The 22,984-nt window shown below is 46.1% G+C and overlaps 1 protein-coding gene across 4 annotated transcripts in view; it reads left to right on the top strand.

Annotated features, from left to right (window-relative positions):
• Window positions 1–17,233, top strand: part of Lars2 (leucyl-tRNA synthetase 2, mitochondrial) — a 139,063-nt gene extending 121,830 nt beyond the window's left edge. For 2 of the 4 annotated variants that reach the window (XM_015489384.2, XM_048795482.1), the window contains exons 19-21: window positions 1,899–2,010; window positions 12,003–12,130; window positions 15,836–17,233. In XM_015489384.2, coding sequence (XP_015344870.1) covers window positions 1,899–2,010; window positions 12,003–12,130; window positions 15,836–16,015 — 420 coding nt within the window. In that variant the 3' untranslated portion in view covers window positions 16,016–17,233. Of the gene's footprint in view, window positions 1–1,898; window positions 2,011–5,640; window positions 5,868–5,899; window positions 8,488–12,002; window positions 12,131–15,835 lie in introns of those variants that run through there. The other 2 variants (XM_048795483.1, XM_048795484.1) reach the window with 2 other exon arrangements.
• Window positions 17,234–22,984: the final 5,751 nt, after the last annotated feature.

Raw genomic sequence — 22,984 nt, 5'->3', positions numbered from 1 at the left:
CAGTCTGGGCAACACTGTGAGATACTGTCTCAAAAATGAATAAGAAATAGAGGATGTATACATGATCTTTGTAAAACCACTTAAAAAGTTTGAACATGACTTCATGAGTAAAGGCATAGAAAATTCGGCCAGAGAGGCTGTGGACAGAAAAAAGCTGCAAGGGGGCAGATATTTCATTTTTAATTCAATTTTTTATAATATTTGCCTCATTTTTTTTCCTGACTAAATAACAACACATAGCCCAAAACACTTGAGAAACACAAAACCACTCACAATTGTACCACCCAGAAAAAATATTTTATGCCGCTCTCCAAAAATGTGAAACTTTGTGTGTCTGTGCACTCAAATGCAAATCATGTTCATGTCTGAGATTTTTAATCAAATGGACACTTTTTTTTTTTTTTTTTTGGGCAGTGCTGGATATGGAATCCAAAGCCTTGAGCATGGTAGGCAAGCTCTCCACCACTGAGCTACATGCCCAGCCCATAAGGACCCTTTCAAATCATGTTTTTACTTAGGCCTATTTCATGAACAGTTTCTGATATTAAGTATTCTTGGAGGAAATCATGTTAATGATGGGGGCATATTTCCTTCTTATTGATATGACATAAGTCATTTTACTGTTTACCCATGGGAGAACATTTGGAGTTCCAAATCCTGTAATTAGAAATCATCAACAGGGGACACCTGGGTTGAAGGGTATACACAGGCACAGACTAAGGCCCTCACAGCTGGAGTATCCTGAGTTGAAGGGTATACACAGGCACAGACTAAGACCCTCACAGCTGGAGTATCCTGGTTGTAAACTGGCTATATCCCCAGCCCTTTTTTATTTTTTGTTTTGAGAAAGGTTCTCATTAAGTTGCCCAGACTGGCCTCAAACTTGCAGTCCTCCTGCCTCAGCCTCCCAATCTCTGAGATTACAGGCATAGCCACCACACCCTGCTGGATCCTACTTTCAAGTTTTACAAACATACCATACCATTAAACCAAAGTCATATTTGTCCTGGGGTGTTTTGAACGTGTTCTGATTGCCACAACCTGGCCAGGCTGGTTTCTAGCATGGCTTCCCCAGGGCCATGAGAACTGCCCATCTCCTCAAAGTCCTTCTGGCAACATTCTTTATTGAACCACTTCAGAACAGCCTCTCTCCCTGGGCCACTCCTTGACTACACACCCAACTCACACCTGGATATGTGGACCAGCCTGCTCCCTCCCACCTCCACCGAATCCTGTGACATCCCTGAGTCATTTGTCAGTTTCCTCCTTGAAAGCAGAGTCTGCCCTCTGGTCCTCTCATCCTGAAAGTCTGCCTGGAGTCATCCTCTGTGAGCTGAGAGGCTCTGACTAGGGTAGCTGATAAGCCTTGGGGCGGAATGAATGCTTACTGTATCTGGCACAGCTGTGTAAGAGAAGGGGTCTCTGAGATCCCTGGGAGGTGGAGAAGACCCCTGCCCTGGGGGGGTCGGGGAATCTTTGAGCAGGTCTTGTGCCTTTGTCTGGACCTGCAGTGCACAGGAAACCCGCAGAGAGGTTGGGAGTTTGACTAACTGCCTGCCCAGAGGCAGGTAGCCCTCCCTCTCTCTGATGCTCAGCTTATTCACCTGTCTACCAGGGTAAGAATACTGCCCTTGAAGGGTGTTGTGAGAACTAGGTGAGTTCCCGTCACATCAAGGGCATGGTCAATGCTCAGAAGAGCAGTGTATTTGAGGTTGTTGCTCCTGTGCTATTTATACTGCTGATTAAGTGGAGGAATCCTTTGTCCTGAGCAAAATTGGGCAGTGAGGAGGATTTCTTCCTATCTCTGTCTCTGAACCTCAGATTAGTTAATGGCTTTTCTTAGTCATACTTATTTCAGACACCTCAGTCTTCTTACGCTGTTCTTTTTTCCTTATTAGCAAGCCTCTCAGAGAGTTGTTCTCCACAGCTCCGAATTTGAGGATGCTCTGTGTGCCCTGCTGGTGATGGCTGCCCCGATGGCCCCTCACATAACCTCGGAGCTTTGGGCAGGTAGGTGGGAGAGTCCTGTTTGACTGGTTGCTACTACCCCAGGAGTGCCCCCCTCTTCCTGGAACAGTATTCAGGGCTCTGATGTTCTTAGCCATGGGGCCCAATATGTGGCAGGTACACTCAGCACTCTCTCTGTCTTGTACTTTGTTGATGTGTTCACCCCTGCCAAAGAGAAAGACACTTCCACTTTGGGATAATGTGCTCAGACTAATGCGAGTATTGATGTCACCACAGAACATTCTTTCTAATGACTCAGCCCCCGAGTGTCCACACACCATGACCTTGTATATCCTTTTAAGATGGAAGCAAATGTTTGGTCCTACTTTACAGTTGGAGAAAGGGCATATCTGAAATTAAACTACTGGTCTAATATGTCATTTATACCAAGATTCAGTTCTCCACTCCAGATGGTTACTACTAAACTAGGCACCAAAGCAGGTCTAACTGTTCAGTCCTTAGAATGCTTTCCACATCAGTATAGTGTTGGCCCAGGGAGAATCAGGAACTTCATATAAATCCTCAAATTGGGATTGGGCCAAATGCATAGGGATAGGCAAAGAGATATGTATTCAAGCCACCAAAGGTCATGTGTGGACGTCTTCAGATATTTCTAGAAATAGTCCATTGGTAATGCATTTGACTTAGCAGTTCATTTACCAAAAAAAGAGTTCTCCTAATTAAATTTATTAACATGACTTTCTAGCTTGTGTGAGACCCTGGGTTCTATCTCCAGCTCTGCAATCAATCAATTTTTAAAATTACTAATTTAATGACACAGAAAAAAAAATGCATATTGACCAGTGAGGAAACCAAGAGTCACATTTGGTATTTGAAACCACTTCAAAATGGTCAAATGCAGTGGTTCTCCTTGATCTGTGGTTTCACTGTCCAAGGTTTCAGTTACCCATGTCAACTGAGGTTCCAAAATATTAAATGAATCTGGTATGATGGCACACGCTACTCTTTCATCCCAGCTACTCCCAGCCTGAGCAAGAGGATCACAAGTTCAAGGCCAACTTGGACAACATGAGATCCTATCTCAAAGTAAAATTGAAGAAAAGGACTTAGGATATAGCTTAGTATGCAAGACTCTGGGTTCAATCCCCAGTGCAGTTTCACAAAACAAACAAAACCAGAAAATATTAAATGGAAAATTCCAGAAATGAGTAACTCATAGCTTTTAAATCTCACATCATCCCACTCCATGCCACCTGGGTTTTGCTTTCTCTCACTTCATCATGGTTTCAGTGTGACCTTGCTGATGTTGGTGTCTGAGATCATCTGTGTCTAACAGGAGACTAATGTAGCCCAGCTGTGAGCACCAGGCAAGCTTGTAATGACTCTGAGGCCAGCTGTGATTGCCAGGCCAGTTCTCAGATGCCAAGGACTGAAAATAAAAATTCCCTTCCTTTTACCCTCTAGATAGAAGCAACCCCCGTCATATCCTAATGTTGGGCAGTGGTTATAGCCATGTACCTAATTTAGTTTGGCTTAGTTTTCTCATGTATCCTTTATAAAATAAAATTTATGTAATGTGAAATTCACCCATTTTTTATATATGGCTGATGATGTAAGTACATCTGTACTCTTGTGTTAGCCTCACCATAGTCCAGCATTAGAACACTTCCATTTCCCAAAAAGGTCCTTCCCACTGTCAGTCCCATGCTCTCTTCCACCCGCAGCATGACTGATGTGCTCTCTGTCTCTAGAGTGTACCTTTTCCAGAAATGTCCTATAAGTGAAATCATACAATATGTAATCCTTTCTGTCTCACTTCTTTAGTATAAGATTCATCCATGTTGGGTGTATAATGCTTGGTTTCTTTTTCTCTTTTTGATGATTTTGCTTTTATTGTCTTGTTTTTATCTAGATGTCATATTATAACTGCTTTCATCACTTAAGTATTCCGTGAGGATACTTATTTCTGAGTCACTAAATATTTTTCTATTGGCAGGTGTGGTAGTGCACATCTGTAATCCCAGCAGCTCAGGAGGCTGAGGCAGGAGGATCGCAAATTCAAAGCCAGCCTCAGCAACTTAGTGAGGCCCTAACAATTCAGTAAGACCCTGTCTCTAAATAAAAATATACAAAAGGGTTGAGGATGTGGCTCAGTGGTTAAGAGCCCCTGGGTTCAATCCCCAGTACCAAAAAAAAAAAAAAAAAAATTCCACAACATCCTTTTTTAAGTTTTTGTTTTTGTTTTTGCAGAACCAGGGATTGATATGAATTATGCCCAATTGATTGCCTAATATGAAGATATCCTGGGATAAATTCATCTTGACCTTGATGTAGTAGACGTTTAATAAACTGTTAACATTCAGTTTGAGGGAAAAAAAAAATCTATTTGCTGGTGTTTTCTTTAGAATTTTACAGTTATTTTCCTAAGACCAGTTTTCTCAGCGTGTTCTGTCAAGTTGGGGATTGAGTTTTTTGCTGCTGACTTCGTGGAGTGATCTGGTGCCTCTGTGGTCTCACTAAGTTGCCATGACTGGCCTTGAACTTGTGATCCTTCTGCCTCAGCCTCCTGCATCATTGGGCTTACAGGCATGCCACGTTTTTTAAAATAATTTATTAATTAAGTTATTTTTTTGGTACTGAGGACAAACCCAGGGCCTAGCACATGCTGGGCAAGCGCAGTACCACTGAGCCACACCCCCTCCCTCTCTCCTGTACATTTGCACAGGCCCACTCCTTGCAGCATAGATAGAACCTCTGTGGGAGATGGTGGTAGGCCCTGCCAGGCTCTAGCCATATGGTTACATTTTGTAGTCTTTTATTATTTCCTTAAACAGGAGACATGGGTCTTTCACTTAGCCTCTGTGATCTAAAATGGCACACTTCTTCTTCCTTAACTTTTAATTTGTAATAAACTCCCCTACTATCATCTAGCATGCACACGTCTTTCCCCTTCATCTTCTTTGTCCCACACTATCTGCTGCTGCCTGCCTTTCAGTTCTTTCCAGAAGGACTCATGTAAGTAGGATTTCAGAGGCTTCCTCCTACACTGCCCTCCATCTCTGCATCTGGAATGGGGACAGGGGGACAAGGATCTACTCTGTCTAGGTCCCTGTCTAGTCTGTCCTTCATTTCTGTGACAAATCTCTGGCATGACATATGCTAAAATGATGTGACAGAAACTAGCCCGTTTTATACTTTGCTCCATGGTTTTTCCTAAACGTGACCCCATTGTGGGTTTTTCGAGCTATTTGATCCTGAAGAGTGGATCAGATTAAAACTTACTTGTTCTACAGTGTTCCATTCAGTTATTTTACAAACACTTACTGAGCACACACTGTATGCCAGGTTCTGATGTGAGAATTGTGGGAAAGCTGGGGCAGGCAGTTGGAGGAGTGGGCACTGCAGTCTGTTCATTCAGTGGAGATCTTTCTTAAAGCTTTACAAATCCATAATGGCTTATTTTTCTGAATTCAAGAAAAGCAGCATTTAACTTTTGCCTCCCACTCTTCCCAGTATGAGTGCCATCCTTTCTAAATGAGCAGCTGTGGATGCCACCAGCTGAGTGGGGAGTCCCATGCACCCAGCGTGTCACCCTGGTCATTAACTCATAGGTGTAGTCAGGTGCCCTCAAGAAAGAATGGGGACATGATCCCTTCTTGACTCTCCTAGCAGATGATCAAGGACAGGTAGCAAGATGCTGATGGTCCACAGCGAACAGGAGCACTGTATCGTCAGGACGTCGTTATCGTCATCCCTCACTCTTAGGCATTTTCATTCTAAAGCTCTGGACAGTTTTTAGGCACCTTTCACTTATTCCAGAAGACTCACCTTTCACGTAGCTTTTGGTTGATTCTTGCATCTTAGAAAGATAACCTCACAAGGACTATAAAGTGAATGTGGTAAATCAGCAAGGCATATTCCAACTTTCTAGAGTCCCGGATGAAGCTAATTTTCCCAGGAGAGATTCTCCCTGCAGAGGAGCAGAAGTGAGATCTGTCTTCCAGGGCAGACTTGAAGCCTGTTGGCACAGTGGCCATCACTGCCTGGATGGAAGGAGCATATTGGAGAAGCCCACAGTGCTTGGAGCCTCACAGTTCTCTGTCAGTTGCTAAAGGGTAAATGGGCACTTTGAATAAGAAACAGAATCAGCAGCTTGGCAATTTGCAGACTGGAACAGGAACAGGATGAAGAAATCTTTCTTTTTTTTACTTCCTGAAGCTTTGGGAGGCTAAAGACACCACATCTGAATTTGCAAACTTATCTTTTGTTTATGACTGTAGAATTATCCTATCCTGATGAGGGTGTTAGCTGTTTGCTTGGAAAATTTTTGAGTATTCAGAGTCACTGGTTCTGTTTTCAGATGGAGGGATACTCAAGACTTCCTCCATTTGTGGACAGTAAGGAGCAGAAAATTGGGGGTTGGAGGTAGGGCTCAGTAGTAGAGTACATGCTTGTCTTGTGCAAGGCCTGGGCATTGATCCCCACCAAGAGAAGAGCGGGAGAAGGAGGAAGAGAAAGGGAGGGATGTGGGAGAGAGGAAGGAGATGAAGAGAAGAAGGAGAGATCCAGGCACAGTGGCATATGTCTATAATCCCAGCTACTAGAAGTCTGAGGCAGGAGGATGGTGAGTTTGAGCCAGCCTTGGCAACATAGCAAGACTCCATCTCAAAAAAGAAAGCAAAAAATCAAGATACTCTGTTGGTCAGACTCTTGTTGAAAATGCAGTTTCATCATTGTCAAAAATGAACCATCTGGCTGGGTATGGTGGCATAAGCCTATAATCCCAGAAACCTGGGAGGCTGAGACTGGATGATCACAAGTTCAAAGCCAGTCTCAGCAACAGTGAGGCACTAAGCAACTCAGTGAGATCCTATCTCTAAATAAAAGACAAAATAGGGCTGGGTAGTGGCTCAGTGGTCAAGTCCCCCTGGGTTCAATCCCCAATACCAAAAAAAAAAGGATCTATCTGACAGGAACAACTTGGATGAGTCTTAGGGGAATATGCTGAGTGAAAAATCCAGGCTCAAATGTTTTTGTATTGTTATGATTCCATTTATATAACATTGCTGAAATTTCAAAAATCATAATGGGCTGGGGATGTAGCTCAGTGGTAGAGCACTTGCCTACCTGGGTTCCATCCTCAGCACTGCAAAAAAAAAGAGAATTATAGAGATGGAAAACATAAAGGTAGTAGTGAGGGGTCAGGCTGAGACTGGATGATCACAAGTTCAAAGCCAGTCTCAATAACAGTGAGGCACTAAGCAACAGTGAGTGAAGGGGGCAGTGGCTGCGGAAGGGTAGCACAAGGGTACTTCCTTGCAGTGCTGGAACAGTCCTAGGTCTTGACTGGTGGTGAGCATGTGAAGCCACATATGGTTTCACTAAGCTACACACGCACGCACGCACACACACACATGCATGCGCACGCACACACAGAATTAATTCTTATAACTCTAATAAAATCTGAACAAACTCTGTGGATTGATTATACCAGCTTCCTGGTTTTGATTTTGTGCTATAACTATGCCAGATGGGGAGGATAGATGGAGGGCACAAGGTGCCTCCTTAACATTTCTTTGCAACTTCTGGTAAATCTATAATTATTTCACAATTATTTTTATAATTTTTTATAAAGTTGCTGCTGTTTTTAATTGCCTCTCCAAACTCACAAGTCCTGAGTGTTGAGATTCTAGTTCTGAGACATAGTGGGTCATAAGAGAAGAAGAAAGGGAGAAAGGAATTTATTTCTATTTGCAGGTTTTGATTCACATGCTTGCACACACACACATCACACACCTGGCCAGATGTCGCCATTCATCCCACTGCATCCAAGGCAGCCTCATCTCCTGCAATCCTGCAGCAGGGCCATATGAATTTCCAACAGGAGCATTGAGACAGGGACAGGCTTATCCTGGTGCCCAAAGAGCACCACTGCCTGTGTCTCTGAGCTTTTATACTGTCTGCTTCTAACGTGCCCAGAACCAGCTGCAGGAAACAAGTTCAACTTACTGGGGAGGAGGTGTCTCAGAGCACATGCCCTGAGGATGGGGGGAGAGAGGGCTCTGCAGAGCACTGGTTATTCATCCTCATGATCATGTGACTGGGAGCTGCAGCTCCCTGAGACTACCATGCCACATATTGCTAGCCCGGAGAAGGTCAAAATTCAAAATGTGGTTTCTGATGGATATACATGGCTTTCATACCACTGTAAGATTGAGCCACCGCAAGCCATGATGTTTAAAATGTGGTGATAGAGGGACTGGAGTTATAGCTCAGTTGTAGAGTACTTATCTAGCATGTGTGAGGCACTGGGTTTGATTCTCAGCATTGCATGTAAATAAAATAATGGTCCATCAACAACTAAAACATAAAAAAAAATATTTAAAAATATGGTGATTGGGCTGGGATTGTGGCTCAGCAGTGCACCTAGCAAGTGTGGGACGCTGGGTTCATTCCTCATCAACACATAAAAAGAAATAAAATAAAGGTATTGTGTCCCACTACAACTAAAAAATATATATATTTAAAAAAAATGAAAATGAAAATGTGGTGTACATTTCTGTTTTTCTGGCCCTTTTGGAACTCTACGGTGATTGTTCTTTCTTGACGTTTGCCTCAGTGTGCAACATACGTGATCTCAAAAGATGTCCTTCAGTACTTTACTGTCAAGACCATAGCAGGGAGGCCCTGGAAAGAGCTCTTCCTCTTGAAGCATCAGTTTACCTACCCAAATCCACTTTTCTTCATAAAATAATTTGAGATAACATTCTTTGTAACTTTTTATAAAAATGACTGTGAGGCCTGGGGGGTGCAGCTCGTGGTAGAGCACTTGCCTAGCACGTGTGAGGCCCTGGGTTCCATCCCCAGGACCTCAGAAAAAGAAGATATTGGCTGTGAAATCTTATAGCTATAGTGTTTTGTTATACTCATTAATTCCAACAAAATTATCAACATATCAATCATGTAGACATTTGTGTATGTGAGAGAGTGAGAAGGCTTAAGAGATTATTTCAAAGGAGAAAACATATCTGTTGATGCTCTGATGGTTTGGGCAGGGGTTGTTTGTTTGTTTTGTTTGGATGTTTTGTGTTTGCTGTGTGGATGATGTTATTTCAAAATCATGTCAATGAAACCATTTTTCTGGCAAAAGGCTAAAGTAGAGTAGCCTCACTTCCTGTGCCTTATTTGGGAATTATTGTCAAGGCTAATGGGGGAGACCACAGGGTGACCAGACGCCACAGAGCCCTTAGATCCCCCCTTCCAGTGTATATGAGGACAGGGGCCAGGGAGATGGGGGTGGAGGCAGACCCCAAGATGGTTATCAGGAGAGGACTGCCACCCCCACAGGAGCCATGACATGACACACACTCACCAGTGCTCACATTGGGGTGCCAAGGCAGCATGGTGACCTCACCAGCTCTCAGAAAGGGAAAGGCTGAGTGTCTTGGTTATTCCACAGGAAACTCAGCTCTCCCCAAGGAGGGGAAGGAAGAGGGTGGGCTGTGGGCCACAGCATCCCTGCATAGTGGCCTTGCATTGCCAGGGCCATGCCACTTCCCAGCCTGAGTTCAACTTTCCCTATGTGCTTCTGAAAGGCCAACCTTCCACCTGATCTGTCACTTGGTTATCTGCCACATAACGAAGCCCTTGTGTTTGCCATGCAAATGTCAGGTATTTTTACTTCCCTAAAAAGAACAGGGAGGCAAGAACACCGTGATAAACCAGGATCCTGAGTTTCTGTTCCCTGCTCCACAGGATGGCCCCACTCCCATCTATATGGAAATGCTGGCAGGGGCCCAGGCAGCTATAAATAAGCATCCTGGTTGCTCCAGGAAGACTGGGCTTCCTCATTTTTTTCAAATGGAATTTATAACAGCTTCAGCCCAGAACATTTGTGTCCAAGGTCCTTTTATCTCACAGGCATCCTGTACAACTTCCATGCAGAGGTTCTGGAAATCTTCCCACTGCAGCTGGGTCACGGGACAGGCCACACTGGGCCAGCTCACTAAAATAAAGAAATGATTATCTGCCTCCTGTGACCTCTGTCTCATATTTAGATAGGAGTTTTAATAGAATCCCCTCGGAGGAGCAAGCAGGAATCTCCTTTCTGTTTTAGCCAAAAGGCACGTCTGTTAGACATGGACTAGGTTCATTAAGAAGCGCAAAAGCTTCAGGTCACAGGAACCAGCTGGGCATCAGGAGTATGTCATGTGTCTCTTAAACCACTTGATCCTCAGCCCGAGCCTTCGCTTCCCTGCCATTGACCCATTAACCAGCAACACAGGCTCACAATGAAAGTGCCTGATGGTGAGACATTAAAAGCTGCAACAAGTAAGTCTCTGATACTAGCACAGAAATCAAGATGGAGATCACTAGACTAGAATGGCCAACTTTCCTCCTGATCTGTCACTTTGATTATGCCACACAAAGAAGCTTTTGTATTTGCCATGCAGATGTCAGGTATTTTGGACCAGCACTATGCTGCTAGTCCAGGGACCCAAGGCTGGCCTGGGAACTGTCAGCTCCATTCTATGACAAGATGAGGAGCTTGGGCCAGGATGTAAACCACCCACCACGGAGCACAGAGTTGAGGTGGGCTGGCTCTCTATGAGGAGGGGTGTGTGTATACATGTATACAAAATAAAACTTTTTATATGTATTCTTTGTGTCTTTTCATAGAGATATAAACATACATACACACACACATATATTATTATTTTTTTTAACATAATAGGACTTTCTCAATGAAGGAAGCAGTATGTTAATTTACATTCTGGCCCAAGTTCTTTACCTCACTGCACACATGCACATTGAATAGCTCTGAAACAATCCCCCTGGTATAATATATTTGCACCAATATAAGGATACAAACAATAGGGAAGGGAAAATTTGTTCAGCCAATTGGGTTGACTGTTTTTTTTTTTAATGATTTGTTGCCATTATAAACAAAATTAATTACTAATAAATTCAAATGGTAACTTGGGAAGAAAATGAAACCTTTTAGAGAGACCAGAAGAAAATCTTTACTTCATCTCACAGTATGGAAAAACTTTGTGTGTGTGTGTGTGTGTGTGTGTGTGTTTTTGGTACCAGGGATTGAACTCAGGGGCACTCAACCACTGAGCCATATCCCAGCCCTATTTTGTATCTTATTTAGAGACAGGGTCTCACTGAGTTGCTTAGTGCCTCTCTTTTGCTGAGGCTGGCTTTGAACTCACAATCCTCCTGTCCCAGCCTTCCAAGCCACTGGGATTACAGGTGTCCACCACTGTGCCCAGCTTAAAAACTTTATTTTAAAACATTTTTCCAAATTATAAAAGAGCTGGGGATGTGACTTAGTGGTAGAGCACTTGCCTGGGACCTACTCCTTTAACAAGGTCCCACGTCCTATCACCTCCCATTAATGCCATCAAAATTGTTAATCCACTGATGAGCCCTGGTGATTCGAAACCCACCTTTGAACATCACTGTACTGGGAACCGAGCCTTCCACACACAAGTTTTTAGCAGACGCTTCCTGTCCTAGCCATAACAGAGGCCCAGAGGAAGTTTAGCCAGGAGGTTAGGCTTTCTCTGAGAAGGTCATGTGTCCACTGTTCCCTGTATCTGGCTCTAGCGATTATATGTGAGGGGCTAGGTGGGAGGCCTCTCACACCGCAAGTATTTATGGGCATTACAGAAAGAAAAGGCCACTCAGTACTCAAGCTGGCTCCAAAGCATTCCTTCCCCATGAGAGCTGCAGAGAAATAACCCAGGAAAATCAGCAGCCTCTTTTTCCCAGATGCTTTCCCCAGAGCAGCATGTCCCTTCATCATTACAGCTCTGGGTGCTGTTTGCAAAGAGTTGCCTATAAACCCAAGATTATGAACCAGGCCAAGGTAAGTGGGAGACATGGCAGGCTGCAGAGGCATGGCGTGGCCTTCCGTACCCTCCTCCAACAGCTCCAGGCTGTGTACAGGCCACAGCCTTCCATCCTGCTCTCATCAACCTCCCCTGTGTGCAGAGTGGCCGATCCTTCTGTGTCTTGCATTGCAGGTCTGGCACTGGTGCCCAAGAAGCTCTGTGCCCACTATGCCTGGGACACTGTCGTGCTGCTTCAGGCCTGGCCCATGGTGGACCCACAATTCCATCAGAAGCCCGATGTGGTGCAGATGGCAGTTCTGGTAAGTGTCTCTCCAGCCCCCAGCCAACCTGACCAGGCACAGCACACAGGGCTTCTTGCCTTTGCTGGTGCCCTTGGTTTTCTGCATCACCATGTAACAGAACCGTGTGAGTATTGTACTCTGGTGGCCATCAAGGGACTAGAAGGGCAGAAATCAACCTGTCCTGCTTTACAGGTTCCATTTGTCTTTTCCAACTGAGGACTGTGCTCATTTAGCTGAGCCTAAGTGTGGGTTTTGGTTGGGGTGGTCCAAAGCACAGAGAGGGTGACGGTGAGGTCGCTGGCAATGCAGGAAGACTTCACACCGTAAAATCCACTTTAGAAAAAAATTCATAAAATCCATTTTTTTTTTCTTTTTCTTTCATCCTTTTTTTTTTTTTTTTTTTTTTTTGGTAAATTGGAACAGCATAAATACATGAGTAGTTTATTGTTTAAACCCTTTATGTCAGAAATGACTCCCTTAGTCTCTTTATAATGTTGTATATTTGATTATTTAATATGAGACACATTTATAGGGAATGTCTCTTCTGTATGCTGATGTGGTTGAAAAGGGAAAGAGGCCAAGGGTGGACTTTTTACATCACTGCCTCTGAGTCCCTCGTGGGCCAGGTAATTTACAGCCAAAATGTAATGTGACTCATGTCACCCTACAAGCATTACCATTCTCTTTGCAGTTGAAGAAACTAGCTCAGAGAAGTGGCCAGGTATATTCATTTACTCTTCAATAATTATTATTATTATTACTGTGTGCCAGGCACAGTGCTAGGTTGTGGGGATACAGAATCAAATAAGATAGGCATAGTGCCAAGGGTTAGAGGTCTAGGGCATGTGAGTTTTCACACACACAGAGTTCCTACCCTCATGGAGCTTAAAACCCACTAAGATAGAAAAGAATAAAAGGGAAAGAAGCCAAGCATAGTGGCACACACCTATAATCCCAGCAACTCGTGAGTCTGATGCAAGAGAATCACAAGTTCAAGGCCAGCAACTTAGTGAGATCCTGCCTCAAATATAATTTATATTTTACAATTTTAAATTTAAATGCTATTTTTTCAAAGAGTTGGGGATGTAGCTTTGTGGTAGAGTGCTTGCCTAGCATGTGCAAGGCCCTGGGTTCAATCCCCAGCATCACACACACACACACACACACACACACACACACAGTAACACACACAAGGAAAGAGAAAAATAATAAGATGAAAGCATGTTGTACAAGGTACCACAGTCAAACCCACCCAGGCAGGGGTGGAGGGAGAGCATGCCCCATAGAAGCTCTGCCAGCCAGGCCCCAGCCCTTCCGCACCTGTGCAAACCTGGGCCCAGTAAAAAGGTCATCATTTGGAAAGGCAGTGTTTGGCCCTAGAGTTGGGTTCTTGACAGCAGCTCAGTTCCCCACCACCTGCTCTGGAACTTAGGTCCCTGCCTCACCCACCTCCCTTCTGTCCTACCCCAAGGCAAAAAATGTGGGGCTGCCTTAGAGGCTTCTTCTAAAACATCCTGTGGTACAGAGAGGATTCTCCTCCTCCTCCTCCTCCTCCTCCTCCTCCTCCTCTTCCCCCCACCCCAGCTACCTGACTAGTCTTTTTATTTTTTTTATTTTGAGACAGGGTCTTGCTAAATTGTTGAAGCTCTTCCTAATTACTAAGGCTGACCTTGAACTTCCAATCTGGCCTCAGCCTCCCAAACTGCTGGGATTACAGGCACCACCACACCCGGCTCAGGCTCAGAGAGGACATTTCTTTAACTTGAGTAATGTTTATGAGAAATTAGTAACTCACGTACCCTTGAGAACTTGGCCTCACACAGCTGAGAAGCAACAGCTTACAATTTCCATTGGTGGAAATGTATTTCTACTTTAAATTATCACAAAATTTCTGTTTAAAATATCACCAAAGTGAGTTGTGATCATTAGTAAAATAATTTTAGAAGAACATTGGACTGTAAACCCCAAATTAAAAATGCATGAAGGCTCCCTGCATGTACCCAGCTTGAGAAGGTAGGTGGTGCAGCACTCCCAACACAGGACGTCTGGGGAGGTCTCTTCTGACTCTGGAGAGATTTCAGGGTTGGTGCCTGATCTTGAGAGAGAAGTTGCAAACACCGTTCAGTGCAATGTAGTCTAGCTGAACCCCGTGTGTTCTCTGTACCCAAGACATGCTGGACTCTGCCAAGTACCCAGGGAGCAGAGAAAAGGGCCTTCTCTTAGAGCATAGCGCCAAGGGACAGAGGTCTAGGGCATGTGAGTTGTCACACACACACAGTTCATGCAGCAGCAAGGTTAAGATGTAAGAGCTTGGGATTTGGACTGTGCTGTGTGAGGGTCTCAGACACTCACCAAGCCTCAGTTTCCTTCATTATAAAATAGAGACAAGCCCGTGCCAGCCTTACCCGGTTGTTGAGAGAAGTAGGCAGGATAATGACCAAAGTACTTCCCCTGCTTTTGTACATGCCAACGATGAGACCCACTAACTTGAAACTAGTGCAAAGGAAGGGCCAGGTATGGCCTAGGACTTTCCAGATAGAAACTCATTTACTCCATACAGTGGCCCTGGGGGCGGGCCTGGACTCATCCCCTTTTACAGGTGAGGAAACAGTGGCAGAACAGGGCTTAATAACTCGCTGAAGGTCCTGCAGCTAGTCCAGAATTCGCTCAGTAAGTGGTGACTGCTGCCAGCTCGGCATTACTGTTTCTGGCTGTTGGGAGATTAGAAGAGGTGTCACGAGGAGAAGAAGCTGGGTCTTGGCTTTGAAAGAGGAACAGCATGTCCCCAGTGGAGACAGAGATGTCAGAACATCAGGAGCCGTGGGGGCAGGGGGCCGGGAGAAGTCCCCAGGGACCCTGGACTGTGAGCCATGGAGCAGCTAGGGCAAAGGGCACAGGAAGGATGGCTGAAGGCTGGGAGAGTCCCTGCCTCAGAGGCCAGCCTCCATCCAGAGAGGCCTGGGGGCTGGGCAGGAGGGAGAGGGTTCAGCAGATCATCCACTTTCCAGTACTTGCTGTGGGACCTCGGACAAATGACTTCTCCTCACCTACCTCTGCTTCCTCACCTGAAAAATGGGGTGGGATAGTCGCGCATCTCCCCACAGGCTCATACAAGTAAATCGTATGGCACGTGCCTGGCACTCAGGCAGAGCTAAGGGGATGGCCCATTCCAGCCCAGATTTGGACTTAAACCTGATCTGCAGTGACCTGGTAATACTTCCCTCTGGATATGGGCCAAGCATATGTTTTGAGGGGTTTTGTTTGTTTGGTTGATTGGTTGGTTTTGGTTTTGTTTTGGTACAAGGGGATTGAACTCAGGGGTGCTTACCACTGGGCCACTTTCTCAGCCTCTTTTATTTTTTATTTATAGTCAGGGTCTCACTAAGTTGCTTTGAACCTGCAATCCTCCCGCCTCAGCCTCCTGGGATTAATAGACTTGCAGCACTGCACCCAGCCTGTCTAAGTTTTTAACATCCCACAACAACTGTGTTTGGGGAAGTGCTCAGGAAACTCAAGGTGGTAGTCACCTATAGGCAGCACTGGGGTCTCAGTGTCTGTCTGTCTGTCTGTCTCTCCCAGGTACCCTCCTCCTTCCACCCCAAGGCAGGTGCCAGCTTCCCTTTCTCCTTCCTGTGGTGGCAATCCCCTAGCAGGCAGTGGGGATTGGGACATCCCCAAGACAAGCTGTCCTCATGGTTCGTCTCTGGCTATTTTTCTTCTCAGATCAACAACAAAGCCTGTGGCAAGATCCCTGTGCCCCAGCAAGTTGCCCAGGACCAGGATAAAGTCCACGAACTTGTTCTCCAGAGTGAACTGGGAGCCAGGCTCTTGCAGGGGAGAAACATCAAGAAGGCCTTCCTCTCCCCCAGAACTGCCCTCATCAACTTCCTGGTGCAAGACTGACACCTGGGGCCTCAGAGGAGCCTCCTTCCAGGCCTGGGTTGGGATACTGAGCTTCATACTGTGACAGGCTGGGGTCAATAGGGTGCCTGTGCAGGGGGCAGGGTGAGCGTAGGCAAAGGAGAAATCACAGGGAGGAAGAGGGACCATGTAGCTGTCTCTTGCCCTCCTGCACCCCCATGTCAGGGTTGAGGAAGCCATGCGACCCCATGTGAAGCCACCAGAGATGCCACTGGCTGGGAGCAGGAAGGAGAAGAGAAGCAAGTGAGGACCGTGACTCTGGAACAGCCCAGGGGCTTCTGGATCCTGAGATGGCATCGAGTAGATGCTTCTCAAGAGCTAAAGGTGGACCTGAGGAACCCCACAGGCCCAGGAGCCATGTGCCAGTCACTCTGAACCAGGAACTCTGGAGAGTGGTGGTGGTCTCCTGGCCTTCAGACTAGGCCAAGAAGCATTCAGGTTGTCCACAAATATCGGGCGTGTGGGGTTGGACACTGGGTCCTTTTGGAGTGGCTCTGAACGGAAGGCCAGCAGTGCTGGTGCCTCTGCACGTGTCTCCACCACGCCTCAGCTCTGCCACACAGGCCTCTTCCTCCCCCACCCCAGCTGGACATGGCTGCTGGGCCTGTCCTGATGCTGACGCATGATGAAGGAGCAGTGCGTCAGAACCAGCCCTCAGCGTGTGGAAATTACCGCCCAGGGAAGCAGGTCCACTCTGGCTGCTGGCTGCCGACCTTAGAGCCCACCACAGCCCCCCAGGGCAAAGGCCCCAAGGGCTCACGTGGATCCCAGATGGCAATGCCACTGTGGTGGACAGACTCAGAAGAAGAGCAAGTGTAGCTGTGGCTGCTCAGCGTCGCCTCCTGTGTCTAGGCCACTGCCATCTGGCAATGAGGAGGTGGCCAGGAATGGCCCAGTGAGTGGGTCCAATCCTGGTTCTATATGAAGTAAACATAGATGGGCTGTTATTAGAACTGACCTAGCCATTGATTTAATGGAGGAAGAATGGAAAGAACCTAGCCATTTCATGATGTTGAGAATCTGTATTTGTTATTTAGTGCGATTACTCTGCAGCAGCTTCTGATGTGGTTCCCTGCGGTTCATCGGTTGAGAGATGACTTCTTTTTTTTTTTTTTTTTTTAACTGTAATAAAATGTTTACCACTTCAGGACATATCTGTGATCTTGGAATAGCCGCCATATTCCAAGTCTTGGCATTAATCAGGAACAGACTGAGGTCTGCCATCATCATCAGAAGCTTGGCTGTATGCCTGGCCCACATGGAATGCTGTGGAGATGCATGTGGTCCTTTCTCTCTGGAACTGATTGCAAGGCAGACAACACTGATTCAGGCACATTATCACAGCAATCAAGTCACAGGTCCTCAAATTTTCTATTATGCCAGTTCCCATGTCCAGAAATTCCAATTTAATTGTCTGGGGTGTAGCTTGGCCATCAAGGTTCTTTTAAAAGTCTCCAAGTGGGGCTGAGGGTGAAGCCTTATATGCTTAATATGCATAAGCCTTGGGTTTGATCCATAGCACTGCAAAGAAAGAGAGAAAGAAAAGAAAAGAAAAAGAAGGAAAAACTGTACAAGTAATACTAAAATTTGAGAACCACTGGATTAACTGATGCATTTGAGCCATAATTTTTATTTACTCTTTCCTCTCCCTAATCTTCACCTTAGGGCTGGGGGCATAGCTCAGTGGTAGAGCACTCGCCTAACATGTGTGAGGCCTTGGGTTTTAGTCCCCAGAACCAAAAACAAAAACAAATGTCTATTTTCTGACCTTTAGCGTACCCAGATAAAATTTGGCCCAGAACCATGATGAAGTAGAGTTGAAAAAGAGGGAAGCCAGAGGCCAGAACTCTAGAGTGGGTATTTAAAATGTTCCCAGAGCTGACCTTGAATGTGCATAATCCCATTGCATGTCAGAACAAAGGTGGATTAAATATAAGCAAACAAGGAATTTGGTATAAGAAGGGGGAAGTGTTTTTGCTTGATTTTCTTGTTTTTTCCTAGGGTAAGCTAAGTAGTATTAAATGAGAAGAGGACAAGAAGCCCTTTATTTGCACATTATTGAGCCAAAGCAGTGGACCAAAAAAGTCTCATGGCTTCTGGACTGACCCATTGGCTGTGCCAGCATAGCCTGGGAGAACCTTCTCTCCAAGAGGATAAAATTGTTGAAAGGGAGAGCTCACTGGTACTTACTAAGAGGTACTAAATATCATGGAACAATTGGACTGAAAGCTCTGTCCCTGCGGGCAAGTAGGTGGGGAGGGGAATGATCTCAGTCCTTTATTGGCTGCTTCGATGAGGTCAGAAACAACTGGACAAGTTCACATGCATTATCTCATTCAATTCCCATGAAAACCCTAAAGAGAAGGAATGATTCTGTCATGAAGAATCCCAGGCTCTGAAGGTCAACAAATTGCTCAGTTTTCACAGCTTACAATTAGAAGAGGCAGGATCTAGACCTACATTTTCTGACTCCACTTAGGCTACCCTACCATGTCTACCACCATGTCCCTCACCTGATTGCTCATCTTGCTTGATGTCTGGCAATCAGGTGAAATGTTAACCAAAACTATTAGCATTTTGAGCAGAGGCAGGCTAGGGCTTCCCTCCTGTAAATCTAGGAAATCACAGAATCAGTGCCTTCTCTACAGAGGTGGGTGGTGGGAAAGAGGCCAAGAGCCTGGGTGTCACAATATTCGAGGGAATCAGCATCACTCCAGGTGGATTGGGCTGGCAACAGAAAAACCACACAAACACAGAAAATAACTTTTTCTGGGTTTAGGACGGCCCTGCAGCCTCACAAATCAAGTTCCCACACTGGAAGGCAAAGAGAGCAAGGGAGGCAAGAGAACAAGCACACCTGAAAACCCCCTATTTATTGGGGTGAAGCTATTCACAGAATATCCCAACCAAATAAGGCAAGGAATTGGATTTTGGAGGGTGGAGTCTTACTTGGTGATGTCTTGTGGTCAGCAGTTTGGCTGACATCTTGGAAAGTCACACCTATCTCAGGTGCTGTGTCACACCTATCTCAGGTGCTGTGTGGGATCACAGGCAAAGCAAGAGAGACGGCACACATGCATCACACAGCCCAATCAGGCAGTGACGTCAATCCAGTCTCCTCATATGCTCAAATGCGCATAGCTCACACACACAGCCCATGGATGGCTCGAAACACTTGGGATTGGTTCGCTGGGGCTTTTGCTGCCCTGGGGTTGAACGATAGTAAAGCCGGGCTGAGCACATACTTACTTCTCATTAAAAGGAAAGGTNGGGGGGGGGGGGGGGGGGGGTGAAGTCCTTTAAAGACCCAGGCTCAAGTGCAGATGTCTAGGTTATCTCTGTTGGGAAAAAGAGTGAAGAAAGTAGTGCCCCACGGCAGATACTGCTACAATAGGAGTCTGCCAAAGAAACAAATCCCAAAGACTAAAACAGTGAGTAAGCTGGGAAACAGCACAGGCCTTCTGCATCCCAATAGGAAACTGGTCAAAAAAAGATAGGGCACATCTAATCAAAGATAGGCAGAAGCCAGGGATGGTGACACATGCCTCTAATCCCAGCCACTCAGGAGGCTGAGGTATGAGGACCCCAAGTGCCTGGGCAAACTAGCAAGGCCTTAAGCAATTTAGCAAGACCCTGTCTCAAAATAAAAAATAAAAAGGGCTGGGGATGTAACTCAGTGGTAGAATACCCTGGGGTTCAGTCCCTAGTACCAAAAGGAATAATGAAAAGAAAGACTAGGCAGCCAGCAAAAGATGGCTTTTAAAAAACATGTACCAGCTGAGTGTGGTGGTGCATGCCTATAATTCCAGCCGCTTGGGAGGCTGAGGCAGGAGGATCCCAAGTTCAAAGCCAGCCTCAGCAAAAGTGAGGTGCTAAACACAAATAAAATACAAAATAGGGTTGGGGATGTGGCTCAGTGACCAAATGCCCTGAGTTCAATCCCCAGTACCTGCCCCTGCTAAAAAAAAAAATGTACCATAGACATTTTTTCATGAATAAAGCAAGATACATACACAATGTGATCCCAACCATAATTCTTTTTAAATTATTTTTTAGTTGTAATTGGACACAATATTTATTTATTTTTATGTGGTGCTGAGGATTAAACCAAGGGCCTTGAATATGCTAGGCGAGTCCTCTACCACTGAGCCACAACCCCAGCGCCCCCATGAGCCATAACCCCAGCCCCCCAACTAACTATAATTTTTAAAACTCGTAACTCTTATAAACAAAAATGAGAAGAGGAAATTTGCCCAGAGATCATCGAATGGGAGTTCTACATGTTATTTTTTTTCTTTTCAGTTTACTTTTTGACATTTTTAATTTTTATTGACCATAAAGTATTTCAATAATGGGGGAAATATCAAAATGTACAATTTTATAAAGATCCATATGAACTTACAACCTGTTTCCCTTGATATTTTTTTTTCTCCCAGTTGGGATATCTAGCTTCCCTTGCGGACGTGCCCTCTTAGGAACCAAAAATCCCTGTGAAGCTGCCCTCTGCACAGTCACTGGTTCTGGGTAGAGGGGAGGCTCCTCCGGCCTTAGCCTTTGGATCTTGCAAACCACCCCGCTCAGGGCTCACTGCTGACCGAGAAGGTCATGAATAAGACCAAAGCAGAAGCCATAAACATCCTGTTTTGCAAACTGGCTCCAAAAGGCCTGTGACCATCTCAGTAAGTGAAGAATTACTGTGACCCCAGTCTGCACATTCCACTTAAAGCACACCCTCGCTGTACTGTAGGAAAACCCTGGCACTGCCCCTCGGACCTGAGGTGTACTCAGGTAAATGTTCTTGAAGGATGAGATCTACCACACCCTACAGGTCAAGGAAAGACAGGGTAGGCAAGATGAGAAGAGTTTGCACCTCTGTGAAAAACAGAGGGTCAGTGTGCTGGGCCCCTGCCTGATGCTCAGAGGGTAGGCTGCCAAAGGCTCTGATCCAAGCTCATGAGTTTAGAGAATGGAATCTGGGGTGAGCAACAATGAGCAAGTGGGGATTCCCCTAGGGCAGGTAGTGGGTGGGGACATCCAAGGAAAGGCCAGTCCTGTGGGCAGAGACCTTAGATCCAAGGGTGGGGCCACTGAAGGCCCAGAAGAGCTGACTTCAGTTAAGGCCTCCATCATCTTCACCAAGCTAGGCTTCCCACAGGACCGAGAGAGGGAGGGAGGGAGGGAGAGAGAGAGATCAGGAGGCTCAGGGATGAGGCCCTGGAGGGGAGGTGGTAGCCAGGCCAGCGGAACCCAACCCCTATGACTCATCTCCCTGTGCCTTAAGCCCTATGCTTGAATTCCAGTTCCCCCATTCGACCTCTGGAAAAGATGTCTGTGCCAGACCCCAGTGTGTCAGGGCTGCGGCATGCGATTCCCCCCAACCCGACACCAGCAGCAGCAATGCTACCTTTCCTTTTAATGAGAAGTAAGTATGTGCTCAGCCCGGCTTTACTATCGTTCAACCCCAGGGCAGCAAAAGCCCCAGCGAACCAATCCCAAAGAAACAACTTGTAGGACTCAAGAGACAGGGTTTCGACATTTTCTTACTTGCTCTTTGTGGGGGAGCAGGCTGGGGTACAATGGAGGGCCACACCACACCTACCAGCCGGAGAACATAGGGATAGGTCTTGTGCTCACGGCACAGGTGGGTTGCTTCAGATGTTTTAAGTACATTCTTATACTTTACATCCAAGGCAACTCTGCTTTCATATCCACCTAAAAATTGGAAACAAGGGACGTGGCCTGCTTCTAGATCCTTCACTGTCACCTTCTTGGGAGTCCCTCTCATCTCACTGCGCTGAACAAGCTTTCCTAGGCTCTGACTAGTGTTCACCCCCAACTGTCCACCCCTTCAGTGCTTTAGAGGCCCCTGAATGTCCCCCTCCATCTCATGCCTCCTGTCTTCCACAAAGCCCTCGGGTCAGGGCTCCAGAGGCACATCTCATACACATCCCACAGCAGCAGAACAAAAAACAAGAGCCTATCAGCAAGCATGCCAGGCTCAGTAAGACGACGTAGAAGGCCCGGCGCCATGCGGAAGGAATGGACGTCAGCCAACTAGAGAAGGGATCCACAGAGAGGTCCTCAATCGCATTCATCTGTTTAGACACTTGGGTTAAAGCCAAAGTGATATTGTTCTCATTATCAGGTATGTACACACAGCATTCTGTCCCCAAGATGGCACATACCCCGCCTTGGGCAGCCATGAGCATATCTAGCGCCATCCTATTTTGTAACACCACCTTTCTTATCTGAGTGGTTTCCTCGGTTAACAAGGTAATGGCGTGATTGGTCTGGTTGAGAGCTTGAGCCGTGTGGGAGGCTAAGGCGGAGACCTGATTTTCCACGTCGATCACCGCAGCTTGCGGGGAGAAAACAGCGAGTGTGTAGAACCACGAGGAGGCCCGTCGCTGTCTGGTGTGGCGAGCCTTCACGCTCTCCCAGTTACTAGGCATCTGGGGTAAAAGAGGCCTAACTCGGGCCGGGATGTAAGGCCAGCCCCATGTACATCGTCCTGTCCAGTGGTAAGGTAAGTAAGGCCATCCATTGGACCCACATATCCACAGTGCACCCCACGGCAGGGGGAAGGCCCCATAAGTGACATTGGGTGTTGAGGACAGGATATCTGTTGAGTTGACTGTGTTCTTACACAGAGGGTCAGGCATGAAGCCCACTGTCCTGTTGGCATGACCAGACTGGGTGACACAAAGGGAAGCCATCGTTTTAACTGTGACATGAACTGCTACCTCCCATGAAAGCCCATTCCATACGTAAGTGTACCCAGGGACTCGAGAAGCATTCAATGTCTCTATAATTAAAGCAAAAACCTTTTGTGTCGTGTAATTATACGATGGCCATTTTGGCGGGTGAGTGTTTTCACTCCAATTCTGTGTCAACCAAGTCCATTCGGTCTCATTTGCAGGTTGGGCGACCCAGGGAAGTCCTTGGGCTGCA

The sequence above is a fragment of the Marmota marmota genome, unplaced genomic scaffold (assembly GCF_001458135.2).
Source record: "Marmota marmota marmota unplaced genomic scaffold, marMar, whole genome shotgun sequence".
In the NCBI taxonomy this organism is placed as follows: domain Eukaryota; kingdom Metazoa; phylum Chordata; class Mammalia; order Rodentia; family Sciuridae; genus Marmota; species Marmota marmota.
Note: the sequence above shows the minus strand (reverse complement) of the source record. Positions and strands in the feature narration are given on the sequence as shown.